Below are 16,258 nucleotides of genomic sequence, written 5' to 3' on the forward strand. Positions count from 1 at the left end.
AACAAGGGTATCATCCCTGTTTGTACACGGCACCAGCATCAACTCACAGCCCTCAGGAGTTGGCATTCAACTCATGCCATGTCCTCAAAAGACAGCTCTCTTTATATGACCCACACAGACAATTTTTCAATAGGCTGTAAAGAACAACATTTCAACAAGCAGAATCAGGATGCAAACAAAAGTGGCAAAGTCCCCTTAGAATCCCTGGCATGTAGAAACACGAACTGTTTACCTTACATCTTCTCCGTAATAGATGGTAGTTTCATCTGTCAGGAGTTCGCAAGAATATCCAATGTTTTCAGCAGTTTCTGTAACAGAAGACAATGCTGTGACACAACTGGTGGTTTCATCTGACTCTTTAAAATACACACACACACACACACACCATGCCCAGATCCAGTCAGTCAACAAACAAAGAAAAGGGCACACCCAAGCATATATTCATTTCTTTCCATTCTACTTGAGGAAGATAAGAAAAAGCTATTCATATGGGTTACCTTTTTTATCACCAGTCAACACCCAGATCTTAATATCTGCCTTTGCCAGTTTGGATATCGTTTCTGGAACCCCATCCTGCAACTTGTCTTCAATTGCCGTGGCACCTAAAAGCTGTAAATTTAAGAATAAACATATTCTGGTATGGTAACATAATAGAGCAGGGTCCCCAACCTTGTTAAGCCTGTGGGTACTTCTGGTGTTTTGAGAAAGACTAGTGAGCACCACCTCAAAATGGCTGCCACAGAAGGTGGGGCCAATCACAAAATGGCTGCCACAAGAGGGCAATCACAAAACATTGGGAGCTTCTAAGCTAAGCCATTCTGTGTTGGCAGCAGCTGTTTCTGAAGGGATGCTTCCAGAGGTAACACCTCTTGGAGTCTTCAGAAGCACTTCCTGTTCTAGTGAATTGGAGGAAAGAAGGAAGAGACACTTTGGTGAAGAAGTTGGCACCAGCTGACATCATAGCAACTGCAGGTTTCATGTCTGAGTGCTGGTCAGAAAAGTGACACATATTTTTAAAGGAAATAAATAAGACGTTGGGCATCGTTGCAACAGACAGACAATACAGATACATATTGTCTACCTAAGCGATCATGATACTAAAGGTGGCCTCTCTTGTGGAAACACTGCTGGACGAACATATGAAGCTGCTTTATACGAAGTCAGAACATGAAAAGCAATTTAATGTTCTCTTTTCATTGCCTGTTATCTTTACAGTATATTTTGTATGCATGTCACCATCTTATGGCTTTTATTCATCAGTCTATCAAGGTCAGTATTGCCTGCTCCCGTCAGCAGCAGCTCCCCAGGGTCTCTGCTACAGATCTTTCACAGTACTTACTACCTGAGCCTATTTAACTGGAAATCGAACCCGGGACCTTCTGCATGACAAGCATAGGCTCAGCCCCTGAGCCACGACCCATCATGTGGGAGAAGCTACGGTTTGCTTTGCTGTCTTCCGTCAGCTGTGGCTGTGACAACCTGGCCTTTGCAGACTTACAGTTGCCACTACAGCTCAATGCAGTGGATGAGAAAAACCCACCAAAGCAGACTTCTGTTGGGGGTCTTCAGCCACTTTGTACATTGCAGTTTCCATAAATCAGCATAAATTTTGGAACCGCTCGTACTGTACAGAAGGCATATGGCTGTCTCTTTCCTCAAAGATAACATGCCTATGCCTGCCAGCAGAAAAAGCACAATAATTAAAGTGATGGGGAAAGAGAACAAGAAAAAAACCCGTTTTATGAAGTACACCATAGCAAAGACAGCAAGGTCAAGCATAATAGTAATAGTAATAGTAATAATTGATTTATATGCCACCCTTCAGGACAACTTAATGCCCACTCAGAGCGGTTTCCAAAGTATGCTATTATTATCCCCACAACAAAACACCCTGTGAGGTGGGTGAGGCTGAGAGAGCTCCAGAGAGCTGTGACTAGCCCAAGGTCACCCAGCTGGCTTCAAGTGGATGAGTGGGGAATCAAACCCAGCTCTCCAGATTAGAGACCCGCGCTCTTAACCACTACACCAAACTGGCATGGGATTTGACAGGAAAAACTCTCCACACTCCACCCCCTGCCTGGCTGCGCATCAGACTCACAATGAGATTCTTTTCAATTTCTTCATATACTTTATCCAGAGCTTCCTCGCGGTTCCTTACAGCAACACTAGCAGCCATGAATCTTTTATTCCACGCCTCATACTCCTCGTTGCCGATGTCCTTGTAGCAAAGGCACAGCGTCCGAAGGGTTTCACTTGCAAAGTTCTACCAAAGCAAAGGAAAGAAAAGGACTAAATTGAAGATTCCATCGAAAGTCTTGAGATTTTTCACTATGAAAAATCAAACTGTGAGGAATCACTCAGCCGGCAAAGGCAGTGAGAGAATGTTGGATGTCATCCAGAGTAATCAAAAATGTGCAGAAAATCCAATAAAAAACAACCCCCCCCAACTGTTCTAATAGCTCCTCCTTTCAGACCTGTGCTACAAAACCACAAAAAGGTGGGGGGGGGATCAGAAAAATAAACTCTCCAAAGAAATTTTAAAAGTTTTTGGTCCTTCCATTTCTGTCCAGATGATACAGTCATTGCAGAATTACCTGTTTTAAACCAGTTCTGGATTTTTTTTATTTATTTAAAATATTTGTATGTCCACATTTCTCCTGAGCATCTGAGGACCCAAGGAGAGCATCAACAATAGAAAATTAATTTTATAAAAACAACACACACAAAAAACACTAAAATCAGTCTAAAAACACTGTTCCTCCCCCCCTCCCACCTTTGGGTATTTCTTCTTTTTGCAAGTTCAGGTTGCCACAAAAGCTCTTTGGAAGGGCCGAAGCTTCCAGGAGGCTTGTCCACACAGCCTGTCATACTTCTTATAAGGCAGACCTCATGTTAAATTATACTTTCATAAAGGAAATGTTGGAGATCACTAGATCTTCTAAAGCACTACAGTTCCCATGTTCTTCAGGGGGAAGAAAGTAAAATCTAGGGATTTTTTTCTGGTGGTACTCAATGTTATTGAACACTGACTCATTAGTGGGGGCTCTCTCAACTCCTGGTCGAAATTGGTGCAACCTTATATATGAGTATCGGCACCTTTTTATACCCAAAATAAGCACTGGTAAAATTTATTTACCTTTGTTCCCCAGGCCTGTCCTAATAGGGGTGTTTTTAAAAATGTATAAATCAGATATGTCATATTTGTAATTTACTAAGATTCTATGGTTCAGTTCAGACATCACACTCAAACCAGAGTTTCCACTAACCATGGTTCAGCATCAAAACCATGGTCTGTGCTTTTAAGTGTACAGGTAGACTATGAGCAGAACCACAAGTGACAAAAGGCACAGATTGGACACTTGTCTGCTTCCCTCAAGTTTTTATGGGAAATGTAGGCAGCTTGGCGGAATGTTGGACAAGTGACAGTTGAAAAGTCCATTGGACAGCAGTCAGAGAGCGAAGCTGCGAGACCAGGATGCCTACATTTCCCATCAAAACTTGAGGGAAGCAGACAAGTGTCCAATCTGTGCCTTTTGTCACTTGTGGTTCTTCTCTATGGTTTGGAACTGCATGTTTACTTCTGTATTCTATCTTTACAGTTCTCCTGTCTCAAAGGGAAACGGACTCTGGAGATGGACAAATAGCCATGATTTACTAACCCAGACATAACCAAACCATAATTAACATTAACCATACATATGTACACATTTTGAACCAGTATAATAAGTCAACTATGACTTGAGGGCACTCTCCATCACCAATAAACTGGTTAGAATACCATACTGGGACAGGGGAGATTCCCATTCAGCCAGAAAGCTGGCTGGATAACTTTGGACCAGTCTCTGTGTCTCTGTGTCTCTCTTACTCTCACTCTCACACACGCAACTTAACCTGTGAGGTATCACAGGGCTATAGTGAAGATAAAAGGGAGAATGGGGACCGACGTATGCCCTGAGCTTCTTACAGAAATGGCAGTATAATAATGTGATAGAAATAGGTTAAAAAACATAATACAACTATGCTTTCTGATTCTGGTTTATTGTCGAAGGCTTTCACGGCCGGAGAACAATGGTTGTTGTTGATTTTCCGGGCTGTATAGCCTTGGTCTTGGCATTGTAGTTCTTGATGTTTTGCCAGCAGCTGTGACTGGCATCTTCAGAGGTGTAGCACCAAAAGACAGAGATCTCTCAGTGTTACGGTGTGGAAAAGATGTTAGTAGGTAATTTATATCTACTCAGGAAGGTGGGTTTGAGTTGCGTCATCCTGTAAGAGTTTCCTGTTTGAGTTAACTCAAATTAATTCAGACATCATAAGTTAACTCAAACAGGACACAGTATCTTATTCCAGGACACTAAAATACTGGACAACACTTCCAACTACTTTGTCAGATTGCACAGGGAAGCCATTGAAATTCATAAGCATAAGCACAACCTCAACAGGAAAGAAGAGACTTTAAGAATGAATAGAGCTTGGTTTCCAGTCCTGAAAAACACCAGACTAACAAAATACTCTACATCTTACAATAGCCCTGCAGAGAAGATTAGCATATCAAGCACCAATCCATATGCAAAAGAACCTCCTCAGGATACAGTGAAGCATTAGCATTCCACACCCTGAGAAACTCTTACAGGATGACACAACCCAAACCCACCTTCCTGAGTAGATATAAATTACCCGCCAACATCTTCTCCACATTGTGACACTGAGAGATCTCTGTCTTTTGGTGCTACACCTCTGAAGATGCCAGTCACAGCTGCTGGCGAAACGTCAGGAACTACAATGCCAAGACTACGGCAATACAGCCCGGAAAATCCACAACCATGATTCTGGTTTGTCGGCCTATAATTCAGACATCATAATACATCAAATCAGCATCACGAAATGAGAGTTCGGCATGAAGCCTGAACTGAACCTATTTGTTCTTGTTTATCAGATTGTGAGCCTGCAGGCAGAGACTATCATGATTTTTTTGTTTGCGATAAACAAAGTGCTTATTACTAATTAAGCAGTTCAGAAATAAAGATAGTATTTGTCTCAGAATTGAGAACAGGAAAAGAGGCTGCACATTCCATTCGCCAAAGCAACCTCTGGCTTTATTCTTAGAAGCTCCAGCATAACACATCAACGTGAAAAACAACTTACATCTAGTGCCTCCTGGGTAGCCTGCCTTTTAGGGTTCCGCGGGTGCAGCCGTTCATAAATCACCGTATCAGCACCTTTGCAGTAAAGCCGGATTCTACCGTTCGAGTCTCTTGCTGCAAAAGCACCACAAAGCATAAGAACGTAAGAGGCACATCCAAGCCATCCCACTGGTACTTTCTCAGAATGGCTCTTGTTATCCAATAATACTTCAAAAGGAACCACCATAAGGTCATAAAACAAGAATACAGATGATTCTCTCCTTGTTCTCACACACAAAGAGTTCACAACTGAGCAGAAGGTTAACAACTAAAGAATACTTATTAGATAAAATGGAGAGTGCTGCACAAGCCAGTTTGGTGTAGCGGTTAAGAGCAGCAGGACTCTAATCTGGAGAACCAGGTTTGATTCCCCACTCCTCCGCTTGAAGTCAGCTAGGAGACCTTGGGTCAGTCACAGTTTCTCGGAGCTCTCTCAGCCCCACCCACCTCACAAGGTGATTGTTTTGGGGGATAATAACATACTTTGTAAACCATTTTGAGTGGGTGTTAAGTTGTCCTGAAGGGCGGTATATAAATCGAATGTAATTATTATCAGATGTGAAGAATTCTTCAGAAGAGAAAGAAATATGCTCTGTACATGCCCAATGCATGAATATCTAACAGTAAAAAAGGTAAGACCTTTTTTTTTTAAAACAAAGCCAGTTGGATAGGAATTAATTTACAGTAGAAAAGCAAGTGGGAAGGATGTTTTTAACCCTCTTCCCTGACTGCCATATCTTCATTTTCCAAATGCCACCCCCCTCTATCTGTAGCATTGCACATGGTTCTAAATAAATAACCTGACACCCAGTGGAAGAGAAAGGAGAGACCTCTGTATTAATTTTCCCATCCTCAATATGACATTGCTTGTTTTAAAAAACAGAGATGACATTAGGTAATTTTTAAGGGGGCCTATAGTTGCCAACCTCCAGGGGGATCCTGAAATTACAACTGATCTCCAGCCCACAGAGATTAGTTCCCCTGGAGAAAATGACTGCTTTGGAGGATAGACTCTATGGTACTATACGCTGCCCTTCCCAGCCTTTACTCCCAAAATCTCCAGGAATTTCTTAACCCAGAGCTGTCAACCCTACTTCAGCCATTTCTCTTCTGAGCTGAAAAACTTTCCAAACACTTCCAGAAAGAGGATTTTGTTATGAAAAACTTACTGATAACCGACATTCGTTTTCGATCACTGTTGAAGTCCAAAATGGCGAGAACGTCATAAGTCCTCGCAGTCCCCATCTCGCTTATTGTAATAGTATTCTGCGTCCGTGAAAGAAAAGCAAAGCCAAAGTTTCTGGCTGCGGTGACTAATGCGCCTTCATCAGGGGAAGCTGCTTGATAGCTGAGGTCACCTAAGTTATTATAAAGCAAAATTTAAAACAGGCAGGAAAGTCATATTATTGAAAGCCTGTCTTTTGTCTTCCCTCCCCCTGCCCTTTTTTTGTTCTTTGCAAGTGCTGCGCAATTTGCTGCTACGGCAGACAGGCAGGACTCAATCCAGCGGTTACATTGCAATGCAAGCCTAAAGAAGCAGTTTCTAGGACACACATGTGAAGAGCCCAAATCACTATAGAGAAAATGTTGCTATGAATATACATAGTAATGCTTCCTAAAGAAGTTCCTTTTGTACATCGCATTCTACAGAATCTAAGGCTGCCCGGTGGGCAGCAGAGGATAACCCTTCATGGATTTTAACCCAAGATGGAACGTACCCTCGCTAGCATCCACCATCACTGTGTGGCAAATCGCAAGCAGGAAGAAGAACTGCTGAACCTCAGGGTCACTCCCCGATCTGATTACTTCAATGAGATACTGATCATAAAAGGCGAGTTTCCCATCAGCGTACATATTCCAGCTGAAATCCACTTGCTACGTAAGAAGAAAATATGGGCGTTAGTCTAGGGCCAACCTTCATTTTTGCAAGTTCATGAGTTTCAAGTGACAGGGTAGATGTGCCTGTCTTCTTCAGTTGTTTTTGGAGCACTACAGCTGCTGGCAGAGCCTTGACTCTGCCACACAATCTCCCCTATTAGTTTTGGGATTATTTGATTTGAGGTGCAAACAAATCAATCCTAGCCAGCTAAACACTGGGTTGAATCCAGCCAATTTTTCTACCCATGAAAAGGTCCACTTACATCTCCCCAAAAACTATGCTGGGGATCACAGGATTTGCATGAATGAAAGCCACACAGGACCAAAGCTGTAGTTAAAAAAGGAACTTTGCAAAAGCGAATGGAAAAGCTGTCTGGATCCAACACATTGTAGTTACTTCTTGAACAGGTAACATAACTGTCTGGAACAAAGCACTCTTCTGGGTTAGATAACTGCTCTCCCTTAGCCAGGCCCAAAGCCTTTCCATCTTCTGGCCAGATGCGTCAAAAAATTTCTGCTTCCCATGATTCCATGCCACAGAGCAAGACAGGTAACCCTGACATTGTATTCAGTCATGAGAGTGCAACAAGAAAGAGGATGGTTCATTCTTGGGGGTTGCATTTGTCCTTTTCCCCTTACACATGAAGCATAGATTCTTGTTCTAGGAGGCCTTCAAGCCCACCGCAATTTGTTGTGACATGTAAATTCAGGCACTATAACAAACTGGGTTTTATTTCTTGCCTACAAATCAGGATTCTAAACTATTGTTTACCTGATTTAGAATCCAACTTTGTGAGCAAAAATAACAAATGCTAATTTATTAAGGCACCCTAACTGGGGCATGATAATAAATTAGGCTAAGAAGTCGTTTTATCTCTGCTCTGCACACAAGACAAGAGGAGAGGACATAAGAACATAAGAGCCATGCTGGATCAGACCGAAGGCCCATCCAATCCAGCATTCTGTTCATACACTGGCTGACCAGTCACAGAGGGCCATACAGCCTGAGAATGTAAGAGGTTCATTTCGCCACAAACAAACTGGAATGAGTTTGTGATGACTGAATACAGAATCCAAGGGAAAGAGACTTCCCTTCTCAAATACTGCCATTTTCAAATGGATTGCTAGATATTCAAAACTACTTACCTCAGGACGATTACGTGGCTTTCCTGTCTTATCTCTGCATTCCCCTGAAAAGGAAAGCAAACCAAATCTGACACAAGAAATAACTTGCTGAATCATGAACAGCCCAGCCCAGCCCACGGTTTCCAACAATGGTCAGACAGAAGCCCTGAAAATCTTGCATTCGTGCCCCACTTTTAATAGTCCTCCTTAGTTATCTGTTCCTACAGTTCGGTGCGCAAGAAGTTTCCATAGATGGATATTCCATTTAATTACTGTGGTTAACAAGATTTAATAACAGTATTTAACACAGCTAAAACCTCCCTGGCTTCATATTGGAAGTCAAAATCAGTTCCTACGATTAATCCATGGTTCAATAAGGTCTGGGATCTCTTATTGATGGAAAAAATAACTGAAAAATTATATCTTCAAACCAATCCTGCAGGCACTACAAACTTCTACGCCAAATCGGAACCTTTCTTAGAATTTTTGGCAAAAAACGAACATTTGTTAACAAAACTAAAATTTCAAGATGTAATGGAAATGGAAGTGTGGGGGTTATGGTAAGCATAATTAATAGAATGTCACACTGAAAATGTTACTGTCACTGTTACAACAATACGTCTCGTGCTTTATAATTGGATGAAACTTAATAATCATGAATATAGATAGCAATATCTTCGTATTAAGAATGGTTGAGACTTAGAAATGTAATATTGTTATGTTTTTGTAAGTTATATTGTTACGTTTTGTAAGTTACAAGTTATAAATAAATTTTAAAAATTATTTTTAAAAAAAAACTACTGTGGTTAAATGTGTTGATAAACTTAGCTTCCATGAACTGCCTAGTCCATTCTCATAAGCCAATGGCTATTACTGCATCTTTTGTAATAGTGAATTCCATTATGCCAGAATGAACAAGTACTTTTTTTCTTCAATCTGCCCTGAACCTTCTATAATTCTGTTCCTTTGGTCGACTCCAAAGAACCCCAGACTCACCATAGGTGTGTCCATTTATGCAACACTTTTTGAAAGTCATGATGTTCTGAGTTAGCGTCCCCGTCTTATCCGAGAAGATGTAATGGATTTGTCCAAGCTGCTCATTCAAAGTGGTGGTTCTGGCCTTAGCAGGTGTATCCTTCTCTGGATAATACATTTGCAAGTCCCAGTTGATAAAATAGCTTTGGCCGAGACGGATCACTTCAACACTGTTGGGCAGAGGGGTAAGAGGTGACAAGTAATTGTCTTACTTTGGAGCAGCTATTCAGCATGTAAAAGCAAAACCAAGCGGTTTTCCAGGATGCAGGTGAAGCAGGCAGGATCCTTATTAATACATCTTGGTAGAGCAATTATGTGAGGCAATACATGAGAAGAACGGTCATGGGTAAAATACTTGGGGTGTGAAACTGAATAGAAAATATGCCAATAAAAATGACCTGTTGCCAAGATTTAAAATAATATTTACATTGAGCATGAATATTGGATGAGGGTACTTGCAAACGTGCATTCATTAGGATTAGTTAATTAACTCAGAATAAATACCACTGTTATTATACCCTGTCCTTAAAGATGTTTCAGAGCAGTGGTGAAAGATATCCTACACTTTCCCCTTGCTTAAAACTATCTAAACCAAAACACTGGGAGGATTGGTGCCATGAGGGGGCCAATGCCATGATAACACTGTTCCTTAACCATGACGAAGGGATGAAGATCAGGCGTTAAAGCCTTTATTTGACATCTTGATTTGGAGCAAACCTTGGTTAGCATTAACTACAGTTAATGTCAAGGCTGATATAACGACTAACCGTGGGTAGGGCTGGCATGAGAGAATTCCTGTGTTAGTGGTAAGAGGCTGGGAGGAAGGAGCATACGATCACACAGCCTGCTCCAAATCCCTTAACCCTGGCTAAAAGTCAGGCAGCACTTTTTAAAACTGTGCAACCCCCTCTGGAGATTTTGTGCAGAGAAGCAGGGAACAAAGTCCTTTAATAAATGTGCAGCCGCCTGGGGCGCTTACAGGAAATAAAACATTAGGGCTGCTATCCTAAACATATTTAGTAGGAAGTTTGACTTAATTATGTGGGGATCACTTTCAAACAAACAAAATTAGGACTGTCCTATAGGTGACCAAGACCAGAAATGGTCCATGTAAAGAAATAAGTCAAGAACAAACTTCTAGGTGTTTTTTTCTTTCCATCACAACTGCTCTGACAACTGACAGTTTTAAATTCTGAGTTAAATATGCCTCTTTTCTATGACCTACACATTTGCAAAGAAGTTCTCAGGACACCTATAAGACTGATTCAGATTTATTGTTGCAAAAAAAAAAAACTTCCACTCAAAATTAAATTGCTGTCTTTATAGTTTACAGGAAGAAAAACTTCTTGAACCAAAATTTCATTCATGCTTAAAGATGTCACAACAGGTTCAGCATTTATCACAGCAATGTTTGATTTATATACCGCCCTTCAGGACAACTTAATGTCCACTCAGAGCGGTTTACAAAGTATGCTATTATTATCCCCACAACAATCACCCTGTGAGGTGGGTGGGGATGAGAGAGCTCCAGAGAGCTGTGACTAGCCCAAGGTCACCCAGCTGGTTTCAAACAGAAGAGTGGGGAATCAAACTCAGTTTATACTCATTCATGATGAATGCATTTACCTCACATAGAGGGAAATTGGAACCATGGTGTTAAGGACGATGATGTAACCCCAAAAGTTAAGGAAGCCACGGTAGGAAGGGCTGTAGTCCATTCCATCATAAAGATACCAAGAATCATTGCCAATCTGTTGCTCCCAGTAAGTGTGTCCAATAGCCAGGCCAGAAGACACCAAGATGAGTAAAACGAAGATCTGGAACATACAAGAACAAAACCACCCTTGATAAGTTGATTCACAGCTTCAATACTCATAACTCTAGCCACTATGAAGGCACGCAAATTTATCATCTTGCTGGTTCTTGAACAGAAAAATACTTCTTTGGAAATGTTCCTGATATTGACTGTACTAATCTCACACTGTCTAATCCGCTTTGAGTCTCAGTGAGAAAGGCGGACTATAAATGACATTAAATAAAATAAAAACAAACTGTCTAAGGGGCTACTGGACCCAAATCTTACTCTTCTACTACAGACCAACGTGGCTACCCACCTAAAACTATACAGCAAGCTGTTTCCTATTTGGAATAATTCATATTTGTTATTATTTATTTAGATATTTAGAAGTGGGGGAATCCCACCCCTTTTCATTCCCACCTCTCTGTGAAGCAGGTTAGGCTGTGAGAGAGTGAAAGGCCCAAGGTCACCCAGCAAGTTTCTGTGGCAGAGAAGGAATTCGAACTTGGGTCTCCCAGATCTTAGTCTGAAACTCTAACCACTACACCCCACTGACTCCCATTCACTCATCTGACTGTACACTAACACCATAGCCACTTTAACCAGGAGAGTCCAGGCTACTAAAAATGGTAAACAATGATGGTTAGTCACAGAAGCATTTGCATCTAAAGATGTGTGCCATGCCAAGACTGAATTTCTCTCTGCAACACTTTGCTTCCAAAGGGACAATCTACTGACCTCACTAGCAGCAGGAAATTCTGCACAGACCAGAATAGCAAACAAAAGTCTTGGTTGTGTGCATGGAGCGCCTCCATTTGTGCACAGTTTGCCCTTATTCCTGATCTATCCTCTGTCTAATTCACAACAAAACCCCTTTCCCAGATATCATTACTATCCATCCATGGATTACGGAAAGAGGCTATTCTGTCACGGATTTGCATAGGTGTCTGAGAAAGGGCATTTCAGGAGCAAGAATCTGGAAAATGTTGCAGCATTCGTGCCAAGATATGCCCATGTTGCAGTGATCATGATAAGTATTTAATCAGCTCAAACATGAAAAAAACAGCAAACAGTTAATGAGGCACGCCTTCCGAATATGATAAATGCAAAAGGAAACTAAAGCATCTTACCGTATATACCATGTAATTCATAAGGGAGTCTATTTTAGTTCTCTTAAACCGTGTTTTCCCACTATTTTTCATTATTTTTGTGTCTGCTCCTAAAAAGCACATTAAAAATTGCAGTATAAATGTCACATTTATTAATACAATTGTGTTTTCTCAATGGCTGACCACACCTGTGGAGCTTTTAGGATGAAACACACACATTGGATTATTTCTCATAGATTTCCTTTAGTGGAAATTCTTCCCAGTATGAACTTTAAAAATGCAGTTTTCTCTGCTTAAAGTGCTAGCAACCATATACCATTCAATGACATTAGTACCTGCGAATATAACAAGCCCATGGCAAACATCTGTGTTTCGGATCTTGCAGCCACGTAACAATATTTTGTCAGCATCCAGCGCATAACTCCTTCCTTTCCATTTCAAGGTTCCGGTGAATTTATCCAGCCGGTTGTTGGGTTCTTCACATTCTACGAAAGCTGATGAGATGTTGGGGGAAAGACAGTGGATCACAAAAACTGGCTTGCCATGGAAGTATTTTACTACATCCTATTTCAGAGGTGACTCATGGAGTGGTGTGCAGGGAATATCCTTAACCGCCACCACTGAACATGGTGGTGATTTAAGATATTCCCTGGGAATGGGGAGGCAGTGCCTTTACTAGCAGGCATCGCACGGGACGGCTGGGGACTCAGCTACAACGCCACACAGCTGTGCAGCTACTGAGGGGCTAGCGGTACTTGGCACCAACAAGTGATGTCACACCCCATACTCATGCTGGCCACTCAGCAGCTGAGTACCTGCACGATGCTACAGGGGTGGGCCCTGCAGTTTTGCCACTGGCTCCCAACTCCTGCCAATAAGGGTGCCACTTTCCCCTCCCCCTTCAGTATATTCCCAGAGCTGCACCCCATGAACTGCTACGCTTCCATTTGAAGGCCCAATACTGACAGTTACTTGAATTTAAAAAGCAACAGTCTGAAGCAACAAGATATTTCCAGCTGCTTATGGAGTATAGTTTGTAATTATAGCCAATTTGGTGTAGTGGTTAAGAGCAGCAGGACTCTAATCTGGAGAACCGGGTTTGATTCTCCACTCCTCTGCTTGAAGCCAGCTGGGTGACCTTGGGTCAGTCACAGCTTCTAGGAGCTCTCTCAGCCCCACCCACCTCACAGGGTGTTTGTAGTTGTGGGGATAATAACATACTTTGTAAATTGCTCTGATTGGGTGTTAAGTCATTCTGAAGGGTAGTATATAAATTGAATGTCCCATGCAGGAACGTTTTTTTGGGGGGGACGTAGTATTTCCTCTCATGTTTGTTGTTTTGTGCCCAGGTATATTTGCAATCATTGTAAATGAAAATGAGGGGTTCTTCCCACTTGACATTTTGTACTCCAATATGCACCACCACAGTAAGGTGTGGTGTGTGTGTGCATGCACGCTAACAGGAAAATGTTAAGAGCTCATATGCTCACAGTTAAATACACAGTTTGCTACTACTTCTTTTAGAAAAAAAATCACAGCACATGCTGTATGGTACCTCAAATGGTATGAAGGTACCATTTGAGGACATGGGTTTCTATAGCCCAATATTGTTCAGCTGCCAGTTAAGATCTACCTCACAAGCCCTTCAGAGGTGAGTTTGGTGGGTGACAAGAGATAGGCATTTTCTGTAGAGGCACCTAGCCTGTGGCCCTTGCAATCTCTCCGGTGCCCAGCCATAATGTTTCTGTGTCCCCAGGCTTTTAAATTAATGAGTTGATGTTTACCATGATTTAAATGGCGTGTTTTAGCATGGAAACTGGTATTCATTTTAAGCTGCCTATTTACGTTTTTATGCTCTGCTTATTTGTTTTGTGCGGGGCTTTAATTAAGAATTTTCCATGGTTTATGTTTTTATTACGTTTAATTTTGAAAGCCACCTCAAGTATGTTCCCTGAGGAGTCAGCATAAAACAAATAAATAGTCCACTCCTGGGCTGCAGAGTGTGATACAACCATGTTGTGTGCCCCTTGCCAACTCTCACATGAGAGCTGACGTTATGACCCTACCCTTCAAAGTTTCTTGCTGCACCCCTGAGTAGTTTTGCTGTGTCCGAGCAGACGTACAGTGTGCTGTTTCCACAGCACACACAGGGATGGAGGGGGAGCTCTGATCTCCCCTTCCCTATGGAAACATCTCCCCATCGCCAGGGCTCATTTCGAAGGGGAACACGCAGGAATGCAGTTCCGGCAGTTCCCCAAAGAGGTCACATGTCAGGTGGACCCGCCCACCTGACTCTCGGCCATTTTGGGCCCCTTTCAGCCTGGATTGGGGCTGAAACATCCCAGATTGGGCCTCTGACAGGTGGTGGATCACTCTCCCACTCAGCAGCGGCTCGATCCTGATAATTTTGTGCCCCTTTTCAGCCATTTTCAGCCCCTTTTTGCCATTTTGGGCCCAATTTCGGCCCTGAATGGCCAGGATTGGGTCCAAAACAGCCAGAATAGGTGATGTCAAGGGGTGTGGCATATGCAAATCAGTTATACTAATGACACACTTCCAGTGATGGCAAGAGGCATGGCACATGCTAATGAGTTATGCTAATGAGTTACTCCAGCTCTTTTTCTACGAAATGACCCCTGCCCATCGCCCTCATGGAACACAGCGATAAGCTCGGGTGGGAAGTCAACACGTTGAGATCAGACCCTCCATGCCCAATTTTTCTGGCTTGCATTTCTTTTCTCTTCTTAAATCATATTAGGCAGTTGCAAAAACAAAGCAAAAGCATATTTACGTGTACAAACCATCGAACGCAGCCATTGCACTTTCTTCTTGAAGATATCTGTCTGTTACTTCCAGGGACATTTTGAACTTTAAGTTGGTTTCACTAAATGGGAAGGAAAATGCATAGACTGTAAGACTGACAGTTCATTTGCAACCATGGAATGTTTTGGCTCTTCATATTTACAAGGGGTCAAGCAACAGGAACACAAAATCATTTCTCCGTTGAGCCTCCGTGAGGAAGGCTCAACATAAATAAATAATAAAATATAAAATTCCACACCACAACATCCCCCCCCCCACACACACAAAATCTGGTTTTGGTGCCAAAAGTCAGTGGCCCAGTTCAGACATCATGCAAAACCATGGTTTATTTTAACTATGATTGATTTGTGGAATCAGAATTCAGCTTGCAGTGTCAAACTCTGGTTTGTTTCAACATTCCTTCTTTCAGTGGCACCAAAGAATAAGTCAGGACTGAACCAGAATTAAATCAGAATATCTGCAATCCGCCATCATGCAAAACCACACTTAAGACTAACTGTAGTTTTTTTAAAAAAGCTAGAATCTGTTTCATGTATCCTAAGCAACCGCAGTTAGTAGAGAAGTCTGCTTTCAGACAATCACACTAACCACAGTTAGATTAATTAAACCACGGTTTCATATGATGTCTGAACTGAGCCACTGTGTTTCACAACCTGCAGAGCACAAAAAGCCTTAACACATTTTCACATGACAGCAAGATTCGTGTCCAGGAGCACCTTAAAGATCAACTAGATTCCCAGGGAATGAGCTTTCAAGAGTCAGAGCTCCCTTTGTCTCATGAGGTAATTTTTTTTTCACATTGTACATAAGTTCACACAATTTCTGTGGAATGATATTGGGTCATCTTTCCACAAAAAAGGATAGGCCGATCTCTCAAGAGCACTTAGCGATGCTTCCTTGGATCGAAGTCTTCTGCAAAAAAATGATTTTTAAAAAAACTACAATATCACCAATGTGTTACATAGTTTGGGACAAGAAACCACCTCAGTTTTAAACAAAGAGTTGATTTTGCTGGGATTGTTTTTGTTTTAAGAGGTGATTGGTTGTAATTGGGGAACATTATTGGTTGTACTTGGGAGACTCGGGTCATTAGAGCATAAGCTTTCGAGAATCACAGTTCTCTTCGTCAAATGCATCTGACGAAGAGAACTGTGGTTCTCGAAAGCTTATGCTACAGTAAAGTTGGTTAGTCTTAAAGATGCTACTGGACTCTTTTCTATTTTTCCACAGGGTAGTTAGCATGGTTTAGACAGCAAACAATGACATTTGAAAGAATGACAGTGCAATTCTAAGAATGCTTTTCTGGGAGT

General features: G+C 41.8%; 1 protein-coding gene across 1 annotated transcript in view; it reads right to left on the reverse strand.

The window, feature by feature from the left end:
* Positions 1-16,258, reverse strand: part of ATP8B1 (ATPase phospholipid transporting 8B1) — a 76,556-nt gene that overhangs the window by 12,769 nt on the left and 47,529 nt on the right. The window contains exons 9-20 of the mRNA XM_054987060.1: positions 14,927-15,009; positions 12,461-12,619; positions 12,147-12,235; positions 10,845-11,035; positions 9,180-9,388; positions 8,205-8,248; positions 6,899-7,055; positions 6,350-6,538; positions 5,143-5,255; positions 2,099-2,263; positions 498-609; positions 233-308 (exon numbers count right to left, since the gene is read on the reverse strand). Of these exons, the coding sequence (XP_054843035.1) occupies positions 233-308; positions 498-609; positions 2,099-2,263; positions 5,143-5,255; positions 6,350-6,538; positions 6,899-7,055; positions 8,205-8,248; positions 9,180-9,388; positions 10,845-11,035; positions 12,147-12,235; positions 12,461-12,619; positions 14,927-15,009 (1,587 nt within the window). The remainder of the gene's footprint in view (positions 1-232; positions 309-497; positions 610-2,098; positions 2,264-5,142; positions 5,256-6,349; positions 6,539-6,898; positions 7,056-8,204; positions 8,249-9,179; positions 9,389-10,844; positions 11,036-12,146; positions 12,236-12,460; positions 12,620-14,926; positions 15,010-16,258) is intronic.

This window comes from Eublepharis macularius, chromosome 8 (assembly GCF_028583425.1).
Source record: "Eublepharis macularius isolate TG4126 chromosome 8, MPM_Emac_v1.0, whole genome shotgun sequence".
Taxonomy (NCBI): Eukaryota; Metazoa; Chordata; class Lepidosauria; order Squamata; family Eublepharidae; genus Eublepharis; species Eublepharis macularius.